This window comes from Zalophus californianus, chromosome 12 (genome assembly GCF_009762305.2).
Source record: "Zalophus californianus isolate mZalCal1 chromosome 12, mZalCal1.pri.v2, whole genome shotgun sequence".
NCBI lineage: Eukaryota > Metazoa > Chordata > Mammalia > Carnivora > Otariidae > Zalophus > Zalophus californianus.
In genome coordinates this window covers 91,225,073-91,249,962 of record NC_045606.1, presented here as the reverse complement: position 1 = coordinate 91,249,962, position 24,890 = coordinate 91,225,073, and the positions used below count along the sequence as shown (strand labels likewise).

The 24,890-nt window shown below is 43.0% G+C and overlaps 1 protein-coding gene across 9 annotated transcripts in view; it reads left to right on the top strand.

Moving 5' to 3' along the window:
* The window catches only part of ATP6V0A4 (ATPase H+ transporting V0 subunit a4), an 83,063-nt gene that overhangs the window by 50,873 nt on the left and 7,300 nt on the right, over positions 1 to 24,890 (top strand). For all 9 annotated transcript variants that reach the window (XM_027574776.1, XM_027574774.2, XM_027574775.1 and 6 more), the window contains 6 exons: positions 782 to 939; positions 3,830 to 3,923; positions 7,705 to 7,823; positions 9,447 to 9,663; positions 11,680 to 11,781; positions 22,978 to 23,106. In XM_027574776.1, coding sequence (XP_027430577.1) covers positions 782 to 939; positions 3,830 to 3,923; positions 7,705 to 7,823; positions 9,447 to 9,663; positions 11,680 to 11,781; positions 22,978 to 23,106 — 819 coding nt within the window. The remainder of the gene's footprint in view (positions 1 to 781; positions 940 to 3,829; positions 3,924 to 7,704; positions 7,824 to 9,446; positions 9,664 to 11,679; positions 11,782 to 22,977; positions 23,107 to 24,890) is intronic.

Sequence of the window (24,890 nt, the reverse complement as noted above, 5' to 3'; positions counted from 1 at the left end):
TATAAGCCGGAAACGTGCCTTTCACTGTGTTCTGCATTTTAAGAATATCTGCAAACTTTTATTACAAGTTGTCTTAACTAGAGCTAGTTCAATGATGTCACAGTGGGTTAATCATCAGCAAAGTTAGTGGGAAAATCCACTCCTGGCCGATATAGTTTTGCATGACCAGCCACTTTAACAGCTGTAGTTGCCTGTAATAAATATTCCAAGTCTCAAAGCTAAACTTGAGCAGGTCTGAGAATGATCGACACACATCATTCAGTATTATAGAAACACTTGACTCTCCTTAGTGGATGTGCTTAGACAGAGACTCGATTTTATAATGACAAGACCCAAAATGAGTGTAGATTTGACTTGCAATGAAATTGAGCCGCCGTGGGAGTCCAGCTCCGTGCTTGTCTTCTAGAAGCACTTGAGACAACACCTGCCCACCGTCACGTCCCTTCCCTGACATGTGAGGCCTCAGTTTGTGCTACAGTTATGTTTTCTAACCAATGATCACTTCAAGAATATGGGGCTTATATGGTTTTACTTCCATAGTAACAATTTCTGGTCTAGGACTCTTCTGATTCACGGATATAAGCTCAGGAAAATAATGATGTGCGTGTGCTCTATTTGGACCGCTTTGATGTTGCCTCGTCCCATGGCCTCTCTGTGTAGGGCCTGTGTGCCTTGCTGGGGCTATCCCAGTGGTGCTGGAGACATCCCATAACATACTTCCCAGCCCGGGGTCTGGTGCTGAGCCCACTGACGGTCATCTCCTCTGTCTTCCTGAGGCCAGATCTGGAACACCTTCTTCCACGGACGCTATCTGATTCTCCTCATGGGCATCTTTTCCATCTACACGGGCTTGATTTACAACGACTGCTTCTCCAAGTCTTTCAACATCTTCGGCTCTTCTTGGAGTGTCAGACCCATGTTCAGAAATGGCACATGGAAGTAAGTTTACAGACAGACATGGGTCCGGGGGGGCCTCAGTGGTGGATTTCATGGCCAGGAAATCTGCTCAGAGGTGTGCCCACAGATCCAACAAAGAATTCCATTTTATCTCCTGAGCGAGAGACCTCAAACCAGTCCCTCAGTAACTGGACTAGAAGCACTTGAGACAACACCAACAACTGTAATACATGGAAATAGTTTTTTTTTTTTTAATTTTTTAAAGATTTTATTTATTTATTTGACAGAGAGAGACACAGCGAGAGAGGGAACACAAGCAGGGGGCGTGGGAGAGGGAGAAGCAGGCTTCCCGCCGAGAAGGGAGCCCGATGCGGGGCTCGATCCCAGCACCCTGGGATCATGACCTGAGCCGAAGGCAGACGCTTAATGACTGAGCCACCCAGGTGCCCCTTGGAAATCATTTTAAAATTTCAATTAAGTATATATCACGGAGTGCATAGCACTACTGCAAGAGCAAACGGTGGAGCGGATGTCAACGGGTATCAGTTTGTATAAATGGATATCATCTTGGTATCAGTCACAGAAGCCAAGTTCCCTGGGGGAGAAGGAGGCCTTTGAAGCATGCCTTGTTCTGTCAGGGAACTGGAAACAGTGAAATTAGGCATCCAGGGGCTGAGGAGAGAAGGCTGATATGGGTGTTGAAGTATATATAAATGATTGATTCCCGGTGTTCAAGGTCCCAGACTCATCTGAAGGGCATTTTCTTTGACGGTTTCAGAGCATATTGATTCAACGTCGAACACAAAGGAGGGGATGGCTAGTTTTGCAACAGCGGTTCCCTGTGTTTGGTGGGCAGTGCAGTGAGGAAGGCAGGCAGGGTGGCATGGGCGTGGGGGGTAGCTGGTGAGGACATGGCTGCAGAAGAGAGAGACCTGGGAGCTCTCTCGATGCCCACCAACCACAGCTTGGACGGACAGTAAGAGTGCGGGTGACGGTGTCATGGAGGTTCGGTGCATCTTTTTGGTTTCTCTGCTGGGTCCAAGTCCCTTGTGGTAGAGGACAGTTTGTTTATTGTTAAACAAACAAACAATAAAATTAATTAATGAATTAAAATGAATAAAACATTTTCCAGAATTACAGATGGCTATATTGACAAGGGTTTTTGTTTTTGTTTTTGCTTTACAATTAGTACCCTGAAGAGATGCCTAGGAGAACAAAGCTTTCATAAATTTAAAGGCAAAATACTTAGATTTGCTCTTTAGATTTAAACTCATAAGTAAAATGATTGACTGGGAAACATGTTAAATCAGCATCATTTCACCAAACCACCAAGATGAAATCTAATTTGCCCAGGAGTGTGATTGGGAGAGGTCCGAGTCAACTGGCTTTTTGCGATTCTGCAAATGTGGGCTGGGATGTTCTTTCATGCACATAAATGACCTCTGGCTCAATTCAAGGCTCTTGGAGGCCAAGCCCAGTCTGAGGGACGCTCAGCCACGTGCCCCGGCATTGATTATATGAAGTGGGACCTCATTAACAGTGAGACAAACGAAAATTGACGTCATCCATCAGATTGGCAAAGGACACAGCAAGCTGATTTTGGTCACGAGTCACAAGCCAGGTCTTGGGTCTTGCTTTCCCTGACAATTGACTAGGGACACTGTCACAATACTTGTCAGCCCAAGACCCCCAGAAGCCTGCCTGTCATCCCCCAAAATTGAGGTTATTGACTCAGGGAATGTGGTGTGCCAGTGGGGAGCTTGAGCATCTCAGCAAGAGGGTGTGGGAAAGGGCTTACAGGGTCTGGCTCCCCAGAGGATGAGGGCAACCTTTGGTCATTTTTGTGGTTTGGACATTGTCCTTGCTTTGGTATGTCCATATTTTGATATCAGATATGACTGTGGATCGGTCTTGTTTGTGTCTGGATCCAGCACGGTCACAGGGTGGCTTTGTCTGGTGTTGGTGTTCTGTGAACTTGTTTACATTCAACAACAGATAGCATGACTTTGCTGTGGCGGCCAGCTCACTCCCTTCAGGGGTGGCTTTCTCCTTTGTCCACACACAAACAAATCTCTGCTAATTCAGTGCAACCATTTGCCGTGAGGCATGCCATTAGCACGGGGGTGTCTGTGTCTGAGATGGCCAGTCAGGGCCAGTTGTTTCCACTGCATCTGGAGGGCCTGATCAGCATGATCGGGCTACCTGATTCCCTGGCTGCTACTCAATACTCCCCAGTGCCTCAGTTGTAGGAGGGAGGGAGTGTATTCCTAGGTAGCCAGCCGAAGTTGCCAGAACTCTGTTCCTCATCATTTCACTACTCCTTCTTGGCTCCTCTGTAGATGTGTGCTCTGTTAAACAAACAAACAAACAAACAAACAAACAAATACCCATAATGGTCTTGCAGAGATAGTAAGAAACTCCTACCCACTGACGTCCATGCTTCTGGGCAAAGTTGGGAGACTGATTTAAAGGGATTCAGTGGAATTTTGAGAGCTAAGTCTCACAGAGATTTAGGGTCCATGGGTGAAAGCCAGTTCATTCCCCCAGGATGAGCTCACGTGCTCCCCGAGGAGGTTTCCCAGGCTTGTCCTTGTGTTGAGATTTGTTTCCTCTATGCTCCTTCATCCCTAGCCCGACTTCTTTTCTGATGTGGTATAACTGTTTTTCTTCACAATACTCCACCCGGGTAGGAGCCCTTTGGAGACTCGACATTTCAGAGGCCGGATGGTCATGTCTGTAGCCTCAGCATCTGGGACGATACTTGGCACACAGGAACCATTCATGGGATGATTGAATGAGCCAAAGGATGAGTTGCACCAACAGTGAGGCTTTGATTGGCTTACAAGTTCATGACCAAGGACACTATTGTATATTTTTTCTACCTCTGGTTGATCATTGGTTTTGTTCTTATTTTTCCTTTCTCCCACTGTAGCACATACGTAATGGAAACAAATCCATATTTACAGCTGGACCCAGCCATTCCGGGAGTGTACTCTGGAAATCCGTACCCATTTGGGATTGATCCGGTAATGTCTTCTTGGGTTAAATATTTATTATGTAAAATGTCTTGCTGAGGAGATCTCTAGGTAGAGGAGGAGAAAGTGCCAGAGACTGTCAAATCAACACATTTATGCTGAGATAGAATTACATATTCTGGAGGTTTTATGACACTGTGCAGGACTCAAGTAAATGTCCTACCTGTACCCTTTACCTAGCTCGTGGTTCATTTTCCATATCGTTGCTCAAACATTCTGCCTCTTTCTCCGGTAACTTATACCCCTGATGGCTAATGATTGCTTCTTTCAAAGGCCCTTGGTTGCCTGGAAAGCATGCATACTAGAGGAGTTATTTAGCATCCCGATCAAGTTGCCTACTCTGGCTCTTTCTTGCAGTGAGTAACATCTCCCTTTTCCTAGGAAAGTGTGGATTTGCTCTTATTTTTGCTTTATTTTACCACAGAGAATTGATATAAGTTTTTAAAAAAAGGTATGATTTGACTTTTATGTGGTTGTTATAACTATCTCAGTTGGATTTGAGCCCAAGCAAAACAGAGGCGCTTCCTGGCGTAGCCTTTTAGGTATAAAGGGATTTCGAGAAGGCTCCCATGCCTGTTTGCTTAAAGCCATGTACACATGATGTCCCAACACATAACCGCCACCAAGTGGCAGCCTTGTGCCCCAGATGAGCTTGAGCGGGCTAGACCCGAACTTGGCAAATGCCGTCAATAAATGTTTCTTCTATGCTCTTTTTGTGGGAGAGGTCCTGGGACCTCAGTTTTGGTTGCTGACAGTCGAGAGTGAACAGTACCGGCCCTAGAACTGTACTCTCCTCTCTATGGGTCGTCTCTTCTGCAGTTTCTCTGAGTCCTCCCGCCGCTGGTCTGCCTCCCATCCCTTAGAAAGATGGAAGTGCATCTCCCAGGACTTGTTTATATTTGCCACGCGGAGGCACTTGGAATTTAAGCTTTATCAAAAGAGGTGGAGTCCTTGGAAGCTTTGTTGTAAACTGCAAAGTACGGAAAACAAATGCAAGTTGTTATCTTTGTGGACTGAGAGGCTTTTTCTGTGGTCCAAGGAATTTTCATGATTAGCCAGGAGGCAACAGAGGAGTATAGAGGGGGCTGATCCTAGGGTCTGGTTGACCTTCCTTTCCTTTGAACCTCTTTGCCTCTACTGTCCTCTCTTCGCTTCCCAGCCCACCCCTGACCTATCAGCAGATCCTGCCTGCCCAGTTCTGCCCCTCAGACAAAGGACAGTATAGTCACGGCTCAGAACCGACTGGGCTGGAGTGTCTACTGTGTAGGCAGTTTTGTCTGCCTGCCCACCAGTTAGAGAGGAAGGAAGAAGGGGAGGGTGGAAGAGGAGTGGGAGGGTGAAAGAATTAACTTTTTTCCTGGTAGCAATTATTTTTGAAATTTTTTGAAATTTCTGGCCTTTTTATTACAAAATAAGGCATATATGAGATTAAAAATCCATATAATACAAAACAGTATAAAAAAAGAAAGCGTTCTCTCTCCTATTCTGGTAATTCTATTCCCCAGAGATACCCCCTTTAACAGAACATTTCTGTGCCTGTGTCAGCACTTATCTATTTTTTAAAGATTTCTTTTTTTTTTTTTTTAAAGATTTTATTTATTCATCTGAGAGAGAGCACGAGGGAGAGCTGAGAGCACAAGTCGGGGGGAAGGGGCAGAGGGAGAGGGGGAATCAGACTCCTGGCCAAGCAGGGAACCTGACTCGGGACTTGATCCCAGGACCCTGGGCTCATGACCTCAGCTGAAGGCAGACGCTTAACCGACTGAGCCACCCAGGTGCCCAAAGATTTATTTTTTTCATTTTAGCAAGAGAGTGCGCATGTGTGAGCAGGGGGAGGGGCAGAGGGAGAGAAACTCAAGCCGACTTCCCGCTGATCCTGGAGCCCCACCTGGGGTTTGATCTCATGACCCCGAGATCATGCCCTGAGCCGAAATCAAGAGTTGGTTACTCAATGGACTGAGCCACCCAGGCGCCCCAGCACTTACTTCTATTAATGAAGGGTTGGATTTTTAACATAATGTAAATGTCTACAGATGCATTTATTGACATGTGCGACATCTTTTTGCGAATCAAATCACAAAAATATTTGGCTGTCAGAGCTGAGAGGTCTTTCTAAAAGTGTTTGTAGATATTTTGTAATAAATGAACATAACAAAATGGTTAAAAGCCTATGCCCTTGGATCAGACAGCCTGTGTATAAATCTTGCCTTTTCTATTTCCTTGCTATGTGGTTTTGAGCAAGTTAACACCTCTGTGTCTCTGCAAAATGGATATGACAACAGCTCTAACTCACTGGGTTGCTCAGAAGAGTAAATGATTTTTATGCATAAAACACCCAGAAGAGAGTCTGGTACATAAATAGGGTCAGTACCCCATATGCCATGGTATTATTTCTTCCTTGGTGTGTAAAGAACTCAATCTTCCTGAGATAGAGATAAATTCTCTTATGTGTAAAGCGGGAATATTTATATTTATATCATAGGGTTTTTGTTAGAATTAAATGAGATAGCATATTTAAAGAGCTTAGTATGTGCCTGGTACTCAATTTTTAGTTTATCAGATTTGGCTGGGTCTACAGTGTGCTGGTAAACCTGTCCTAACCATGTTGAATGATCCTGTTGGGACTGGCCAAGCAGGCAGGCAAAGGGAAAAGCAAAGGGTGGAGGACAAGCCTGGTGTTGTTGAAATGCCAGCCAGATGGGGGAGGTAGAGAAGATGCCCCTGGTGTCTGGACACCTGTTACTGGAGACCCTTTGCCTGCCTTCCTAGCAGCCTTCTTAGTGGTTGGCCAGCTTGTAGCTTCTCAGGACATTTTAAAGAGAGAATCAGTGAGATATGGTTCCTGCCTGTATGTGTGCATGGGGTGGGGGCAAGGTACCTTTGTCTTGAGACTGTGCCCAGGGGGTGCTTTGAGCCCTTAACAGAAGCAAAGTAGTTTGGAGGAGGAAGTCATTTTAGGAGGGAAAATGAGACAACCCTTGTAGCTCTGTTACCTTTGAGATGTGGTATAGCAAACCCTTACATATGTCTAGCAGGCAGTTTGGGGATGTGTCTAAAGTTGAGGAGGGGTTGGAGGTCAGAGCAAAGACTTGAACCATCTACTAAGAGTAGGAGTGGAGACCATGGGACCATTAGCTAGAGTATGACCCTGACCAGCCCCCTAGCCCCTCTGAGTGCTTGCTCTGTGTGTCAGTCTTGTTAGGAGGGCAAGGACACATGTCCCTCCCTTTGCAAGCCTGGCAGCTGTGTTTAAAACAGGGACCATGGAGAAGGCAGGGACCATGTCTGGCCCTAGTGCTAATAAATATTGGCTACAAGAGTGATTTCTAGAGATGGACCCAGGAAAATTCTTTGTAAAGTGAGGCACTATAGAAATCATAGTAAAAGGTGGTATTATCAAGAAGGGATTGGATACGTTCATGGGCCAGAAATCTCCACCACTAAGAAGTGGAACTGAGGCAAGTTTGGAAGCTCTCCACAATGTTTCAGAATGTCTGTTCCCTGAATAGGAAAAATCACGTAGGATTTTCTTTCTTCTGGCCACTTGATATTTACTAATGTACTGATGGTTCTGACACATTTGTCATTAGAGTTGCATTGATAAGGGGTTTCTTCCTTTTCCTTTCCTGAGCCTAGAATGCATGCGTTGAACGGGATCAAAATCTGAAAATGTGGTCCCTACAGTGACTTCCTCAGGAGAAGTCCTGCTCTTGCCCCTGATAAAACTTCTAGACTCTGGTCTCATGCCTTTCTTGTCACGTTTCCCATCCAGATTTGGAACTTGGCTTCAAACAAACTAACATTCTTGAATTCCTACAAAATGAAGATGTCAGTCATCCTGGGAATTGTCCAGATGGTTTTCGGTGTTATTCTCAGCCTTTTCAATCACATGTAAGTTTTCATGATTAACTTGCTGCCTGTTGGTCTGACCCTGTCGTTGAAGAGCAGGGACAGCGCCGCCCATGTGGCCCCGTGTCCCTTTGTGCAAGAGTTTCCTTCTTCCTACGGGGAGTGCTTTGCCATGTCTCTTGGCTTGAGCCAGGACAGGCTGGTTTGGCAGAAGTGGGACCTCTGTTTCTCCTGAGCTGGGTCGCTCAAGTAGGAGTGTTCCTTTCACCTCAGAAATATTTGAGGGTTCAGAAACAGACTGGCAAGCCCATAGCACCTTGGGTCCCCCAACCTGAAAGGTCTCGGTCACTGCCATATCCAGGATTAGCTCCCACCAGTGGGCAAATGGAGAGGTAAGTACACTGGGGCCCCTGTGCCCTCAGATTCTCAATTCCCTTTGATGTCAGCAGCCTCTCACTTGGGCTGTTTGTGTCTTATCTTTCCTTTCCTTGTATCAAGCTGCGTCTCGGAAAACTTCTCAAACCTATTTTTCTAAAGGCGACAATGTATGAAAACATGGAAAGTTGAATGTGGAATGTGCAATGTGGAAAACATGGACTCTTAAGCTTCCCCCCAAGAAGCGACCCAGACCACTTCTGTTCCCATTGGCCAGAGCCAGCCCCGTGGTGCCCCCTGACCTGAAAGCTCATACAAGTGCAGATCTATTCGAAAAATCAGATATAGTTAGTGGGCCAACTAGTGACGATTAGTGACCAGTGACCCTGGTACCAGTGACCAGTGACCTCTGCCTCCCTGGAAGAGCCACAAGAATTAAATGAGAGGTAATCCCAGAAAGTATTTTCTGGAGCAGTCTATCATTGGTTTCAGTGTGTGTCAGGCCGGCCTCACCGATCCAGGGATCCTGTTTTATCGTGAGATCTCCCTTTTCCCTCAGATAACTCTTGCAATTAGCAAAGGGAGTGGGGACCCTTTCTGACATTTTAACTTGGGGGCCACCAACTTAGCCTTGTGGGACTCTCTCTAGAACTTAGAGCAGGAGTCGGCAAACTCTTTCTGTAAAGAGCCAGAGAGTACGTATTTTAGGCTCTGGAGGCCAGACGGTCTCTGTCGCAACTACTCAGTCCTGGCGTTGGGGCATAAAAGCTGCCATGGATAATCTGTCAACGGATGAGCGGGTCTGTGTTCTAATAAAACTTTATTAATGAACACTAAAATTTGAATTACATATAATTTTCACATATCATAAACTATTGTTCTTTTGAGTTTTTTGGTCAGCCATTTAGAAATGTAAAAATCATTTTCAACTTGTGTTGAATGGGCTCAGTTTGGCCCACAAGCCTTAGCGTTCCAACCTGTGTCTTAGGAGAAAAAGCCCCTAGTCGCCCTTCTATATCTTTGTGCCCTTGGTTGTGTTGGTATGAGCTAGGTGTGCAGGTCAAACCACCAGCTCTCCCTGCAGACCTGCCCTTTGCTTCAGACACTACCTTCCAGACCCTGGTTCTCTTGAATCCGTCCTTTCTCCTTTTCCCATCCCTGCATAATTGCTGCTTGCTAAGAAGTAGATGCAGTGTGCGAAAAATGAACATTTTGTGCTTTGGGGCGAATAATTAGTTCCTGATATTCGCTCAGTGTTCTCTCTCTCATGCGTGTGTTTCCCACCCCCAGATACTTCAGAAGAACTCTCAACATCGTTCTGCAATTTATTCCTGAGATGATTTTTATCCTGTGTCTCTTTGGATACTTGGTTTTCATGATCGTTTTCAAATGGTGCCACTTTGATGTCCGTGCGTCCCAGCATGCCCCTAGCATCCTCATCCACTTCATTAACATGTTTCTGTTTAACTATGATGACCCTTCCAATGCACCCCTGTACAAACATCAGGTATCGATGGGTTTTTTTTTTCTTCTTTTATGCACTTGATAACGTCACATCTCTCTCACAGTCTTGAGTATTGCAGGGAATAGTTATTTGCAAGACTGAGCCATCCTAGCACCCACTCAGGGTTGTTGACACCTGGACGTCCTCACTGAAGACATGCCGTGCCCTCCTGTGGCTGCTTGTGGCCTCATGCCTTTGAGTCCTAGCTGTGTTCGCCTCCTCTATAGGAGCAACAAAATTAGAAGAGAAGATGCCTTGTGGCAGGGCATTTTTTATGAAAAATAAAGATAATTCAGGTTTAAGATAATAATCAGAGAAGACCTATATCTCTGAAAGCTCTTTTGAGGTAGCCCACTTCACTGTTGTAATGTTTTCGCTATACCTCCGTGAATGGTATACGAACCACCCCTAGACTATAAGCACTAAATGAACATATTTGGAAGGTTCATTTACTCAGTGCCGGCGTTTGAATGAAAGTTCACTTGGATTTCCCGAAGAAGTCTTCTCTTTTAGGCAAAGGACTCAGACTCACCAACTATTTCACGTGCTACCTCCTTTCATAGAGACTAAAGTCCTCACCTGGTTTGGAATATGCACTGAACTTTGCACAGTGAATGGTTCTTCCAGCTCTTTTTCCCCCTTCAAAACCCTTTTTGGGAGTTGGCTGGTTTCCCTGTGCCCTGGTATGAAGATGCATTATCCTGACACAGTTTGAAGTTTCCATAGCCTCATTTTGGGGTCATGCAGCTGGAAGAGACGATGTAAGTTGATAACCCAGCCCCTTCCCAACAGTGCCATGGCCATCGTGGTGCCATGTTTGAATATCAAAGAAGAAGAGCAACAGATAAATATAAATCTCTGGTTGCTGTGTACATCGTGAGGTGGAAAACCTTGCATAAAGATGGACAAATGGCGATGAGGTAGCGCAGGAAGCTAGAACTGGCAAGCATGGTGTGTTTCTGAGGCTCCCTTCCCTCTTCTGAGCGTTTCAGAGTGGAGGAAAGTAGAAGGAAGACTGAGGGGCTAGGATGTCCCCACTGTTAGCAGGGTGAATCTTATTACGACCGGCATAAAAATCGTCCCCTGGCATTCACTGAGAGCTTGGCCAGAACAGCAGAAGAAAAGTGAAGGTCTAAGAAACATTTTTCCTTACCCCCTCGAGCAGCCAGTGTCCATGCCTTTTAGTAGCTCTGACTAAGCCTCCCCGGGCTTCCTGGTTCTTTGACACAGTAGCTCTGGGTCCCTCCTCCAAGTTGGTGACTAGGGGTTTTATAATAAGAGGTGGGGGCATGAGGATGTGAGAGGAAATGTGTAGCAGGATGATAAGGTGGGACAAATTCTGGGTTTCAGCAGAAGCATCGAGACCGTGGTTGCCTCAGCCCAGAGGGAGCTGTGAGGGAGACAGCCAGGGAGAGTCCAACATGGCTACCTCAGATCCTGGCGGGTGACTCACCCACAGCAAGAGCGTGAGGAAGCTTTTTTTTTCTTCTTGAGAAGAAGTTATTTTTCTTTTTTGAAAGACAGAGAGCAACAGAGCACAGATAATTATCTAGTCCTGGGAATATACAATTGCTAATTGAGATCATCTTTGTCACTTCAAGGGACCCAAGGGGTTTTGGCTACTGTGGAGTGACCAGTGAAGTCATGGGGCCTGCCACACTTTTCATGCAGGGCGAGGGGCTAACTATTCCCATGGGACAAGGGATAAGTAAAGTTGCCCTTATTATGTGCCTTGTGAGTACTTCTTGTTCACCTGTGGGGTGGGTGGATAGCAAGGGGGTACTCAAAGAGTAAGGAATAAGATAGTGAGTTTCCAGTGCCCACTCTGGATTGACGCTGGGCACCACTGGACTGCAGTGGGAATACTCCAAGATGTAAAGGTGAATGGACACATTGACATGCTTTAGATCTCTCAAAATAAAGTACAACTAAAATGATCCATATTTATAATTTTTATCATATAAGTTATGCCGTGTGATCACCTTGAAGTGATGGGATCTTACGATTTTGATCTTACAGCAAGAAGTCCAGAGTTTCTTTGTTATTATGGCTTTGATTTCTGTCCCGTGGATGCTTCTGATTAAGCCATTTATTCTTAGAGCCAATCATCGAAAATCCCTGGTAAGTGCCTATTCATTTCCATTCACTCACTGTGGGTAAGAGTGTGGGTTCTTTGAAAATAGAAATCTGGGCTTTCACCAGAATGCTGGGCTTTGCGGTCCTTCTTATTTCCAGGACAATGCTCTATTAAATAGGACGAGCACATTTAAATCTTATGTTTTGCTAACTTTGCTCAGGGTATGTGTGTGCATCTGTGTGTGCACCAAGTCTACTGGTAGCTAATGACGTATAAGAGTCGGAACATGGTTGTGTTATTAGTTGAAAATAAAAGTATTTTACTATAGTTTGAGTTTGTTGGTGAATATTGAAAGCTGTTTTTATCAGATTTTTACAGTTGTGAGCTTTCACTGTATTATGTTCCAGTGTGCTAGTGCAGGAGTAAAGAAATACAAATAAGCCAGCTTCCGTTTATTTGTGATTTTTCCCTATTGCCATACACCCATTTCAGCCCATTTCCTCCTTTTGTGTGAACTGCTCCTGAGCCTCACATTTATTCAGGGAATGAAGAAGAGTTTACTATCAGTCTAAATCAAATAGGATTTGGGAAGATTGACCTCCTAGGGCACGTCAGAATCTAGAAATCCACGAGAGCTGCTTGAGATTATCAGTCTCGGCTCTATCTACATCAGTGCAAACAGTAAGTGGAATGTGCTGAGATCACATATGTTTTAAGTGGCTGTAGATATTTTGAGATAAATTCGTTCTTTTCTAAAATCTGTGGGATATTGCCTTGGCTGAGTCAGGGACCTGGAGATGAGACTGGAGTTCTGGAGGTACGTCCCTAGGTGGCGCCCTTTCCCTACATCACCTGCTTCTCTTCTTTTGTGCCTGGTCAGCTTTGACTAGTTAGGAAGCCTGTCTCGGTAAATACAATTCAAGTGGGAGATGAATTTAAAAAAAGACAAAACAAAGAATACTTGTTCATTGTTTGGCTAATTGCTGAGAGACCCAGATGATAAAGGGCGGGTGAGGTGGAAGGTTGTCTAGAGGTGACCAAGTGTTTCAAAGGAAGGTGGCAAATAGCTGTTTGCCGACATAGATACCACTCTCTTTTCTAGAAGCTCAGCCTGTCCGTTAAGTCAAGTGAGCTTACGTCCGTTAAGTCTGTAAGTGAGCTGCTGGCTCACCTGACTCCCCACACTCTAAAATAATAGCTTGCCTTGCTCTTTGCTCCACAAAAAGTGTAAATAGTTGCTGATCTCAACGTGGTTGATTTCTCGCTTTTCCCCACGATGACTTATATAATAGGGAAGGAAGCCAGAGAAGGTTTTCTTAGTCTGCCATCTTGGATGACACCCCCTAAAACGACTCTGGGTAGCAGGAGCTCCCCAAGACTGCGTGGAGGCCTGTCTCCTTGGGCTCTCCTTGGAATGCATAGCTATCGGTTGGTCTTTTAGGCTGCCGATTAGGATCCTGGTAGTCCTTTTTCATGTTAGAAACATTTCTACCACCTCCATCCAAGAGATGATTCCATAACGACCGTTATTTGGGCCACCCAGGTGCCCTAGTTTCATTTATTCTTAAATGCTATGTAAGGGGGATCATACGGTACGCCCTCTTTTGGATCTGGCTTCCTTCATCCAGTGTCATACTCCAGAGGTGTGTGCGAACACGCGCGCGTGTGTGTGTGTAATTGCTATATAGTATTACTGTGTATGAATATACCACAGTTTATTTATCCATTTGTATATTGATAGTTATTTGGCTTGTTTCTAATTTTATTATATCTTCGTTTATTTTGTTTTTAATTAAAATTTTTTTATGTTTAAAATACCAGTATAATTAACATATATAGTGTTATATTAATTTCAGATATACAATGTAGTGATTCAACGATTCTATATAATACCTGATGTTCATCACAGTAAGAATACTCTTAATCCCTTCCACCTATTCTATCCATCCCCCCACTCACCTCTCCTCTGGTAACCACCAGTTTGTTTTCTGTAGTTAAGAGTCTGTTTTTTGGTTTGTCTCTTTTTTTTCTTTGTTCATTTGTTTTGTTTCTTAAATTCCACATGAGTTAAGTCATATGGGATTTGTCTTTCTCTGATGGACTTATCTCGCTTAGCATTATATCCTCTAGATCACCCATGTCATTGAAAATGGCAAGATTTCATTCTTTTTTTATGGCCGAGTAATATTCTAATACACACACACACACACACACACACACACACACACACACACACACACACATCACCTCCTCTTTTTTTCATTCGTCTGTTGATGGACAGGTTGCTTCTATAATTTGACTGTTGTCAGTAATGCTGCAATAAGCTTAGGGGTACATATATCTTTTCAAATTAGTGTTTTCATATTCTTCGGGTAAATACCCAGTGGTGGAATTACTGGATCATATGGTAATTCTATTTCTATTTTTTTGAGGAGCTTCCAATACTCTTTTCCACAGTGGCTGCCCCAGTTTGCATTCCCACCCATAGTACACAAGGTTTCTTTTTCCTCTACATCCTCTCCAACACTTGTTTCTTGGGTTTTTGATTTTAGCCATTCTGACAGGTATGAGGATATAGCTTATTGTGGTTTTGATTTGCATTTCCCTGATGGTGAGTGATGTTGAGCATCTTTTCATGTGTCTGCTAGCCAACTGTGTGTTTTCTTTGAAGAAATATCTATTCGTGTCTTCTGCCCATATTTTAATTGGATTATTTGTTCTTCTGGTGTTGAGTTGTATAAGTTTTTATATATTTTGGATACTAGCCCCTTACCGGATATATCATTTGCAAATATCTTCTCCCGTTCAGTAGGTTGTCTTTTAGTTTTGTTGATTGTTCCCTTTGCTGTGCAAAACCTTTTTATTTTGATGTAGTCCCAGTCATTTATTTTTGCTTTTGTTTTCCTTGCCTTAGAAGACCTACCTAGAAAAATGTTGCTATGGTTGATGCCAGAGACCTTACTGCCTGTGTTCTCTTCTAGGATTTTTATGGTTTCAGTTCCACATTTAGGTCTGTAATCCATTCTGAGTTTATTTTTGTGTATGGTGTGAGAAAGTGGTCTAGTTTCATTCTTTTGCATGTAGCTGTCTAGTTTTCCCAACACCATTTGGTGAAGAGACTGTTTTTTTTCCCCATTGCATATCCTTGCTTCCTTTGTCACAGATTAATTGACCATATAATCATAGGTTTATTTCTGGGCTCTCTGTTCTGTTCTGATCTATGTGTCTGATCTATGTGTCAATTTTTGTGCCAGTACCATACTGTTTAGATTACCACAGGTTTGTAATATAACTTGAAATCTGGAATTGTGATACCTCCAGTTTTCTTCTTCTTTTTCAAGATTGCTATGGCTATTTGGGGATCTTCCTTTGCTGTGCAAAAGCTTTTTATTTTGATGTAGTCCCAATAGTTTATTTTTGCTTTTGTTGCCCTTGCCTCAGGAGACATATCTAGAAAAATGCTGTTATGAATGATGTCAGAGAAGTTACTGCCTGTGCTTTCTTCTAGGATTTTTATGGTTTCAGGTCTCACATTTAGGTGTTTAATCCATTCTCAGTTTTATTTTTGTGTGTGTTATAAGAAAGTGGTCTAGTTTCATCCTTTTGCATGCTGCTGTCCAGTTTTCCCAGCACCATTTGCTGAAGAGACTTTTTTTTCTCATTGCATGTCCTTGCTTCCTTTGTTAAAGATTAGTTGACCATATAATTGTGGATTTATTTCCTGGCTCTCTGTTTTGTACCACTGATCTATGTGTCTCTTTGTGCCAGTACCACACTGTTTTGATCGCTACAGCTTTGTAGTATATCTTGAAATCTGGGATTGTGATATCTCCAGTTTTGTTCTTCTTTTCCAAGATTGCTTTGGCTATTTAGGGTCTTTTGTGGTTCCATACAGATTTTAGGATTATTTGTTCTAGTCTGTGAAAAATGCTGTTAGTATTTTGATAGGGATTGCATTAAATCTGCAAATTGCTTTTGGTAGTATGGACATTTTAACAATATTTGTTCTCCCAATCCATGAGCATGGAATATCTCCATTTTTGTGTGTGTCATCTTCAATTTCTTTCATCAGTGTTTTGTAATTTTCAGAAATACAGGTCTTTCACCTCCTTGGTTAAGTTTATTCCTAGGTATTTAATTCTTTTTGGTGCAATGGTAAATGGGATTGTTTTCTTAATTTCTCTTTATGCTACTCCATTTTTAGTGTATAGAAATGCAACAGATTTCTGTACGTTGATTTTGTATCATGCAAATTTACTGAATTCATTGATCAGTTATACCAATTTTTTGGTGGAGTCTTTCAAGTTTTCTATATATAGTATTATATCATCTGCAAATAGGGAAAGTTTTACTTCTTCCTTACAAATTTGGATGCCTGTTATTTCTTTTTGTTGTCTGATTGCTGTGGCTAGGACTTGCAGTATTATGTTGAATAAAAGTGGTGAGAGTGGACATCCTTGTCTCGTTCCTGATCTTGGGAGAAAAGCTGTCAGTTTTTCACCATAGAGGATGATGTTAACTGTGGGTTTTTCATATAGGGCTTTTATTATGTTGAGGTATGTTCTCTCTAAACCTACCTTGTTGTGGGGTTTTTTTTTTTTTTATCATAAATGGATGTTATACTTTGTCATATTTTTTTCTGCATCCATTGAAGTGATCATATGGGTTTTATCCTTTCTCTTGTTGCTATGATATTTGTGATTGATTTGTGAATATAGAACAACCCTTGCATTCCAGGGTAAATCCCACTTGATTGTGGTGAATGATTTTTTAAATGTATTGTTGGATTCAGTTTGCTAGTATTTTGTTGAAGATTTTTGCATCTGTGTTCATGAATCAGACAGAATGGCCTGTAGTTTTCTCTCTTTTTTGTGGTGTCTTTATCAGGATAGTACTGACCTCATAGAATGAATTTGAAAGCTTTCCTTTCTCTTCTGCTTTTTGGAATAGTTTGAGAAGAATAGGTATTAAGTCTTTAAATATTTGGTAGAATTCTTCTGTGAAGCCATCTGGTTCTGGACTTCCATTTATATGGAGTTTTTTGATTACTGATTCAGTTTCATCATTTGCTGGTAATCAGTCTGTTCAAATTTTCTATTTCTTCCTGCTTCAGTTTCGGGAAGTTATAGGTTTCTAGGAATTTATTCATTTCTTCTGGGTTGTCCAATTTGTTGTAATATTCTCTTATAATCCTTTGCATTTCAGTGGTATTGGTTATTATTTCTCCTCTCTCATTTCTGATTGTGAGTTCTCTCCCCCCCCGATGAATCTAGCTAATGGCTTATCAATTTTGTTGATCTTTTCAAAGAACCAGCTCCTTGTTTCATCGATCTGTTCTGTTGTTTTTTTAGTTTCTGTTTTAGTTCTGCTCTAAACTGTATTATTTCCTTCCTTGTACTAGTTTGGGGTTTTATTTGTTGTTCTTTTTCTAGCTCCTTAAGGTGTAAGATTAGGTTGTTTGAGATTTTTCTTGCTTCTTGAAATAGGCCTGTATTGCTATAAATTTTCTTCTTAGAACAGCTTTTGCTGCATCCCAAAGATTTTGGACCATTGTATTTTCATTTTCATTTGTCTCCATATGTTTTTTGATTTCCTCTTTGATTTCTTTGTTGACCCATTCATTGTTGAGTAGGCTGTCAATTAACCTCCACGTATTCGTGTTCTTTCCAGACTTTTTATTGTGGTTGATTTCTAGGTTTATAGCATTGCGGTTGGAAAAGATGCATGCTATGACTTCAGTGTTTTTGAATTTGTTGAGACTTGTTTTGTGGCCTCACATGTGATCTGTTCTGGAGAATGTTCCATGTGCACTTGAAAAGAATGTGTATTTTGGAATGTTAGGAAGTAATGGTCTGAATATATCTGTTAGATTCATCTGGTCCAATGTGTCATTCAAAGCCACCGTTTCCTTGTTGGTTTTCTGTTTGGATGATCTATCCATTGATATAAATGGGGTGTTAAAGTCCCCTAATATTATTGTATTACTACGGATTACTTCCTGTATGTTTGTTAATAGCTGCGTTATGTATTTGGGTGCTTCTCTATTGGGTGTATATTATTTACAATTGTCATATCTTCTTGTTGAATTGTTCCCTTTATAATTATATAGTGTCCTTCTTTGTTTATTGTTATCGTCTTTGTTTAAAGTCCATTTTATCCAATGTAAGTATTGCTACCCTGGCTTTCTTTTCACTTCCATTTGCATGATAAATATTTTCCATCTCTTTACTTTCAAACTGCATGTGGCTTCAGGTCTGAAATATGTCTCTTATAGGCAGCATAGAGATGGGTCTTGTTTTTTATCCATCCCATCACCCTATGTCTTTTGATTGGAGTATTTAGTCCATTTACATTCAAAGTAATTATTGATAGGTATGTACTTATCACCATTTTGTTCCTTGCTTTGTGGTTGTTTTTGTAATTTTTCTCTGTTCCTTTCTTCTCTTGCTCTCTTCTTTCACCTTTTGGTGGCTTTCTTAAGTGATATAATTGGATTCCTTTATCTTTATTTTTTGCATATTTATTACCAGCTTTTGATTTGTGGTTCCCATTACATTCATATATAACATCTTATGCATATAGCAGTCTATATTAAATTGATGGTCACTTAAGTTTGAACCCATACTCAAAGCACTAAACTCTTACTCTTCTCCCTTTCTCACATTTTAGGTATGTGGTGTCATATTTTACATCCTTTTATTTAGTGAATCCCTTGATTCATTTTTATAGATGTACTTTTAATTTTACTGCTTTTGTGCTTCTTACTTTTCTTACTCCTGCTTATGATCTTTCATATCCACCTGAAAAGTCCCCTTTAACATTTTTTGTAGGGCTGGTTTGGTGACAGTGAATTCCTTTAGCTTTTGTTTGTCTGGGAAGCTCTTTATCTCTCTTTCTATTCTGAATGATAGCCTTGCTGGAGAGAGTATTTTTGGTTGCAAGTTTCTTTCTTTCAGAACTTTGAATATGTCTTGCCTCTCTCTTCTGGCCTGTGAAGTTTCTGCTGAAAGAGCCCCTGATAGCCTTATGGGACTTCCCTCGTATGCAACTGTTTTCTTTTCTCTTGCTTCTTTTAAAATTCTCTCTTTATCACTACCACTTTAATTACTATGTATTTTGGTGTGGGCTTCCTTGGATTGATTATGTTGGGGGATCTCTGTGCCTTTTGGATCTGGACTTCTGTTTCCTTCTCCACATTCAGGAACTTTTCAGCTATTATTTCTTCAAGTAAAATTTCTGCCTCCTTTTCTTTCTTCTTCTTTTGGGATGCTTACAGTGTGAATATTATTACACTCAATAGTGTTGTTGAGTTCCCTTAATCTGTTCTCATTTTTTTATTATTCTTTTTTCTTTCTTTTGTTCAGCTTTGATTGCTTTCCATTACTCTGTCCCTTGGGTCACTGATCTGTTTTTCCACTTCCTCTAATCTAAGCTTTAGTCCCTCTAGTGTATTTTTAATTTCAGTGATTGAGTTCTTCATCTCTGATTGGTTCTTTTTTATGTTTTCTATCTCTTTGCTGAGGGTCTCACTGAGGTCCTCCACTCATTTCTCCAGTCCAGTGAGTATCTTTATGACCATTACTTTAAATTCTCTATCAGGCATACTATTTATCTCTGTTTCACTTAGCTCTCTTGCTGGGATTTTGTCCTGTTTCATTTGGGACATATCCCTCTGTCTCCTTATTTTGTCTAATTCTCTGTGTCTGTTTCTATGTGTTAGGAAAGTCAGCTACATCTTGTGCTCTTGAAAGTAGTATCCTTATGAAGAAGAGATCTTACCTCTGTTCACCAGAATCTCAGTCTTCAGGGCGGTCTCCTATGTGTGTTGTGTGTGTCCCACTGTTGTGGCTGAGCTATGTTTGCCTTTAGTCTAGTCATTTGCAATGACTCCTTGCCTGTTGTGGGCAAGGGTTTTGTCCCTATGTTTGTTAATGAGCCAGTTTGGGCTCGAGTTGGGACAGACCAGGCATTTGCCAGAGATGCAGTAGCACTGAACTGCAGGGCACTTTCCCTATGTTGTCCCTGAGAAGCTTTTGTTGGTGGACAGGGCCTATAGTCAGTCCCGCTGTCTGCCCCCAGCCTACCGCTGGGACCACTCATGAACAGGTTTGTGTGGTTATCTTCCCTTCTCCCCAGGGCAAGAGTCACTTTGGAATGGTGATAAATGCTGTGGGGGCTGCTTCCACAATGCCATGCTTGTGGTGCTGCTTTGGATGGACTCTTGCGAAGGGTGGGATGGAGGGGGTGGTTCGCAGAAAAGCATGGTGGGGGGTAGGGTAGGGTTGGGGGCACTGTTAGCAAGGTGGGTGGAGAATGTTTGCTGGCTGCACTGGTTCCTGCAGATGACTGTGTATCTAGGCTAGGGGATGGGGGAAGGAAATGGCCAGGCCAGCTCTTTTGTTCTTGGAGAACTCAAAGATCCTTGCCACGCTAGTACTAGTTCTGGGATTAGTAAGTAAATCTCCTTCCCTTATATCCCCTTTTTTCAAACTGCTTCTTCTATGCTGTATCTCAGCAGGGCTATTTGTTATGCTCTTTCTTTAAAGATGGGGACTCAGTTTCCTATCCCCTCCAACTTTCCCAGGGTGGAGCCTGCTGATTTTTACAGTTCCAGGTGTTAAAACCCATTGATTGTAAGAACTTGTGAAGTTAAGCCCCTCTGGTTTTCAAAGCCAAATGATATGGGGCTTTGTCCTAGTGTGTGTCCCCCTGCACCTGGGGTGCCTGGTTGGAATCTACTCCTCTCCCTTCTCCAAGCCTGTGTGTCCCTCCCTCCCATGGACAGTGTCATGCATCAGTTTGTTTCCTAACTGCATCTTCACCCTTCCTACCATTTTTTTTTTTTTTTTAATGTGGCTTCTTCTCTACCTTTAGCTGTGGAGAGTGTTCTGCCAGTCTTTGGGTCCTTTTCTGGGTTCTTTACATGGATGTGGGTGTTATCCAGGAGTATCCAAGGGACAAGGTGAGCTTAGGATCCTCCTACCCTGCCATCTTCCCTGGAAGTCCCTGGCTTGTCTCTAGTTTTAGTGATTACAGATAATACTGATGTAAATATCCTTGTGCATGTCTTTTGGTACATGTGTTTTCAGAAAGTTGTAAGTAACTAATTTAAAATTGAGTTGTTGTACATTTGATTTCACTGGGCAGGCTCAAAGACTGTGCGTTGGTTAGTAGAAGATGGACACTAGGATTTATAAAGTCCAGTATTATGCTTGTGCAAAATTATTCATGTTCATTTTAACCAACTCCAGGATAATGACCAGAAAAGGCTGGAAATTAGGGATGGAAATGGAAAAACTATCTTCTGTGTCTTGTTTGGGATTTTCTTCTTTAAGTTAAGGGGGAGAGAAAATAGGATTTCAGGAAGACAAAGTCATGTTAACATGAGCCATATCCTTCATCATGGGATAAGGAACTATGGGGCCAAGGGGAAAGGCTTACCCAGAGCCCCCTCTCGGGACCTGGCACCCTAGAATTCTTGTCCAAATGGACTCAAGTCCATTTCCAGGCCCTACCAAGTGCCAACCACACAGTGGCATGGGTACCACTAGACCCTGACATGGGGCAACTCTTTTTGGGGAGTGTGGGTGGAACGTGGACACTGTGGCAGGAGTGTCCACATGTGTGCACACATGGCCCTCGTGCTATGGGACGAGAACAGAAAGGAGAAGGAGAAGGTGCATGCCACAGTGCAGGGCCAACTCACCTGTGCTGCCATGTCCTGGTGTAGGACTCTGAATTTGAACCTGACCTTTCAAGTTCCTATGAGACTTGATTGATTGATTGATTGATTTATCAAGATAGGAGGCTAGAACATGTCTTATTTAGGGGTCTGTGGGCTTGACTGATAACTCTTAAATATTTAAATATATGACATGTGGACTTCCATTTTTACCTTTGCCTAAAGCTCTGCAAATATTAGATTGTAGACCCACTAAAGAAAGAAAGGTAAAAAGACCTTAATGCCTAATTTGCAATACTCCACCCATAAAATCATTCTAGGAAATACTTTGGGCATGGGACATTAAGTTTCAGAGTAACTTGAAAGAAATAGTCTATTCAAACTCAGGGAGGGGCCTCTGGTTTGCTCAGTTGATTAAATGTCTTGAGTCTAGATTTTGGCTCAGGTCAGGATCTCAGGGTCATGAGATTGAGCCCCATGTTTGGGCGCTGTTCTGGGAGTGGAGCCTTATTCCTCCCTTTGCTCCAGCCCTCTTCCCCTACTCTAAAACAAATCAATAAACAAACAAACTCAGGGATAAAACCAGGCCAAATTATGTGCTGACTACACCTAGATTTTTTTGTCCTTGAATTTTTTTCTTAGCTGTTTTTATAAAGTGATGTTTTTATTTTAAAAGAGTATATTAGTGTTGACAAAAAGTGATTGTGTTTCTCCGTTTGGACTGCTATAACAAAATACCACAGACTGGGTGGCTTATAAACAACAAATTGATTGTTCAGTTCTGGAGGCTGTGAAGTCCAAGTTCAAAGCCTCCAGTATGTTCATCATTCTGAGGCCCCCCCTTCCTGGTTCTTAGCTGGCACTTTCTCACTGTGTCCTTACATGGTGGAAGGGGCAAGAGAGTTGCATGGGGAATCCTTTATAGGGTCACTAACCCATTTATGAGGGCTCCACCCTCATGTCCGAAGTACCTCCCGAAGGCCCCACCTTCGACTACTATCCTCTTTGGGGCTTAGGATTTCAATATAAGAATTAGGGGGGATACAAACACTCAGACTATAGCAGTCATTAATTTCTCCTAGTTAATTTTGCCTGCAGAAATCTAGCTGTTCAGGTCACAAGGCTGTGACTATTTTATGATATTGTGTATATATATATATTTTAACAATAAAAGGTACTCTTGTACATACACTGGTTTACTGTAAAGACAGATTAATTTGGCACATTCTGGAGCACCATGGAGAAAAGCACATGTTCTGGAATCAGATTGCCTGGGTTTGAATCCTGGCTCTGCTACTAACTAGCCTTACAAGCTGTATGATCTTGGGTACATTTCTTAAACTTCCTTTGCTATAGTTTACTTCTCTGTAGAACAAGGTGATAATTGTGCTCATATGAAAAGATTGTCATGAAGCCTAAATGAGATGATGTAGAGAGAGTTTAGAACAGTGTCTGGTACATACTTAATACTTGATGACAGCCTTTATTTTACATAGAATAAATTGTAATTCTAATTCAAAGGGTGAATTTAGTGCTTCACTTCCTTGCTTGCTGACAGCTGCAGGCCTCCAGGATCCAAGAGGAAGCCACAGAGAACACTGAAGGTGACAACTCCAGCCCTTCCATGAGCACTGGCCAGAGGGCTTCTGCAGGTGCCCATGGGGCTCAGGATGACCATGAAGAAGAGGTATGTGGGACTCGGTAGTTGACAAAGACTCCCCAGTCTGTACAGATTCTAGATGTGGGATCTCATCAAGGGTGATTGTCAAATATTCAACAGCCAGGAGGGCGTGGCCACCAGTCCATCAGAAAGGACTTGGGCAGTGGATCTGGGAGGGTCAGGAGGACCGTGCTGGTGGCAACCCTGTAGCTGCAGAGTCGTGGGACGTTGGGGAGGTCGCAAGGGAGGGGGAGTGCCTATAGGGTCAGAACAACAGGGGTGCCTGGGTGGCTCAGTCGTTAGGCGTCTGCCTTCGGCTCAGGTCATGGTCCCAGGGTCCTGGGATAGAGCCCCGCATCGGGCTCCCTGCTCCACAGGAAGCCTGCTTCTCTCTCTCCCGCTCCCCCTGCTTGTGTTCTCTCTCTGGCTGTCTCTCTCTGTCAAATAAATAAATAAAATCTTTAAAAAAAAAAAAAAAGAACAACAGCTACTTGGAGCACCTGGGGGGCTCGGTCAGTTATGTGTCCAACTCTTTGTTTTCGGCTCAGGTCATGATCTCAGGGTCAAGAGATCTTCTCTCCCTCTGCCCTGTCTCTTGCTCACTGTCTCTCTCTAAAATAAATAAACAAATCTTAAAAAAAAAATAGAAAAGAACAACAACTCCTCACCAACCAATCTAGGAGTGTTTTAACATTTTAACCCAGGTGCTGCTGTCTCTGTGAGATCTATTGGCATCGGAGGTCCTCGATGTTAGTGAGGCCTCCTTGACTCCAAACTGTGCCCTTGGCAGTCAGCTACATTTATTAGGAACTGTCCAGTCAGGGCCCCTCAAACCAAGAGCCAGCCCAAATCTAGCCCTGTTGTTGAAGTCAAAGGCGGGTTGTTTACTCCCAGCCCCGCTCCCGGACACGAGCTTGCCTGGCAGCCTTCCCCAGTTTGTTCTCCTGTCCCCACCCTGGCTCTGTTGGGACCTTGCTGACCTATCTTTGTAACATTATCTGCCTCTCCTGTGAATTCAGTAATTGTTCGCTTTCCTCCTCCCTCCCTGCCCATTGCTGTCCAAGGGCAGTCACTCTCCCTCAGGAATGTGCCACATTTTCCCAGATGAAGCAGGTGGCTGTTTTTATCCCATCACTAAAACACCCCATAAGCCTCAACTGGCTGGGGGTTTTAACTGGAGTTCTGTTCTAATCCTGGAGTGAGGACAGGGTTCTTGTGAAGCCTGAGGGGAGGCTAGAAGAAGCTCCCTTTGTGGTGTTAATGACTAAAAAAAAAAAAAATACCATTTAAACTAATGGATGGCCAATTAGAATTAAAGAAAAATCTGGATCAAATGTTTCCGACAAGATTCCAGGTACGGAGAGTAGCCCATATTAGTGGCTATTAATATTACTGAGTCTGTCAGACCTGCTGGGATGTTTTAGAACCCAGCCCACACATCGTCGGACGCATCCCATCGCAGCCTGTCCGGGACAGTCTCTCTCCTCTGTTCCCCTGCCCTCAGGATTTGCTCAGTCAGGGTGAACGGGCTGCCTTTGTCAGGGTGACTTGAGGCGCCATTCATAGGTCCCGTCCCCCGAGTGCAGTCATGTGTGGTCTCCCGTGGCAAAGCAAACACAGGCTTGATTACATTGTCCCCTCAAAGTCCTCTCTGACCTCTCTCCACACCGGGTGTTGGCCAAACTCGGGGTTAAGGGCACAGCTCTCCAGACTGCCAAGTCCGCCCGAGACTTCTGACTTCCGACACTAGCCACAGGTTTGGGGATCCCCGGGACCACCCTCTCTTCAGATCAGTCAGTTACAAGTTCAGG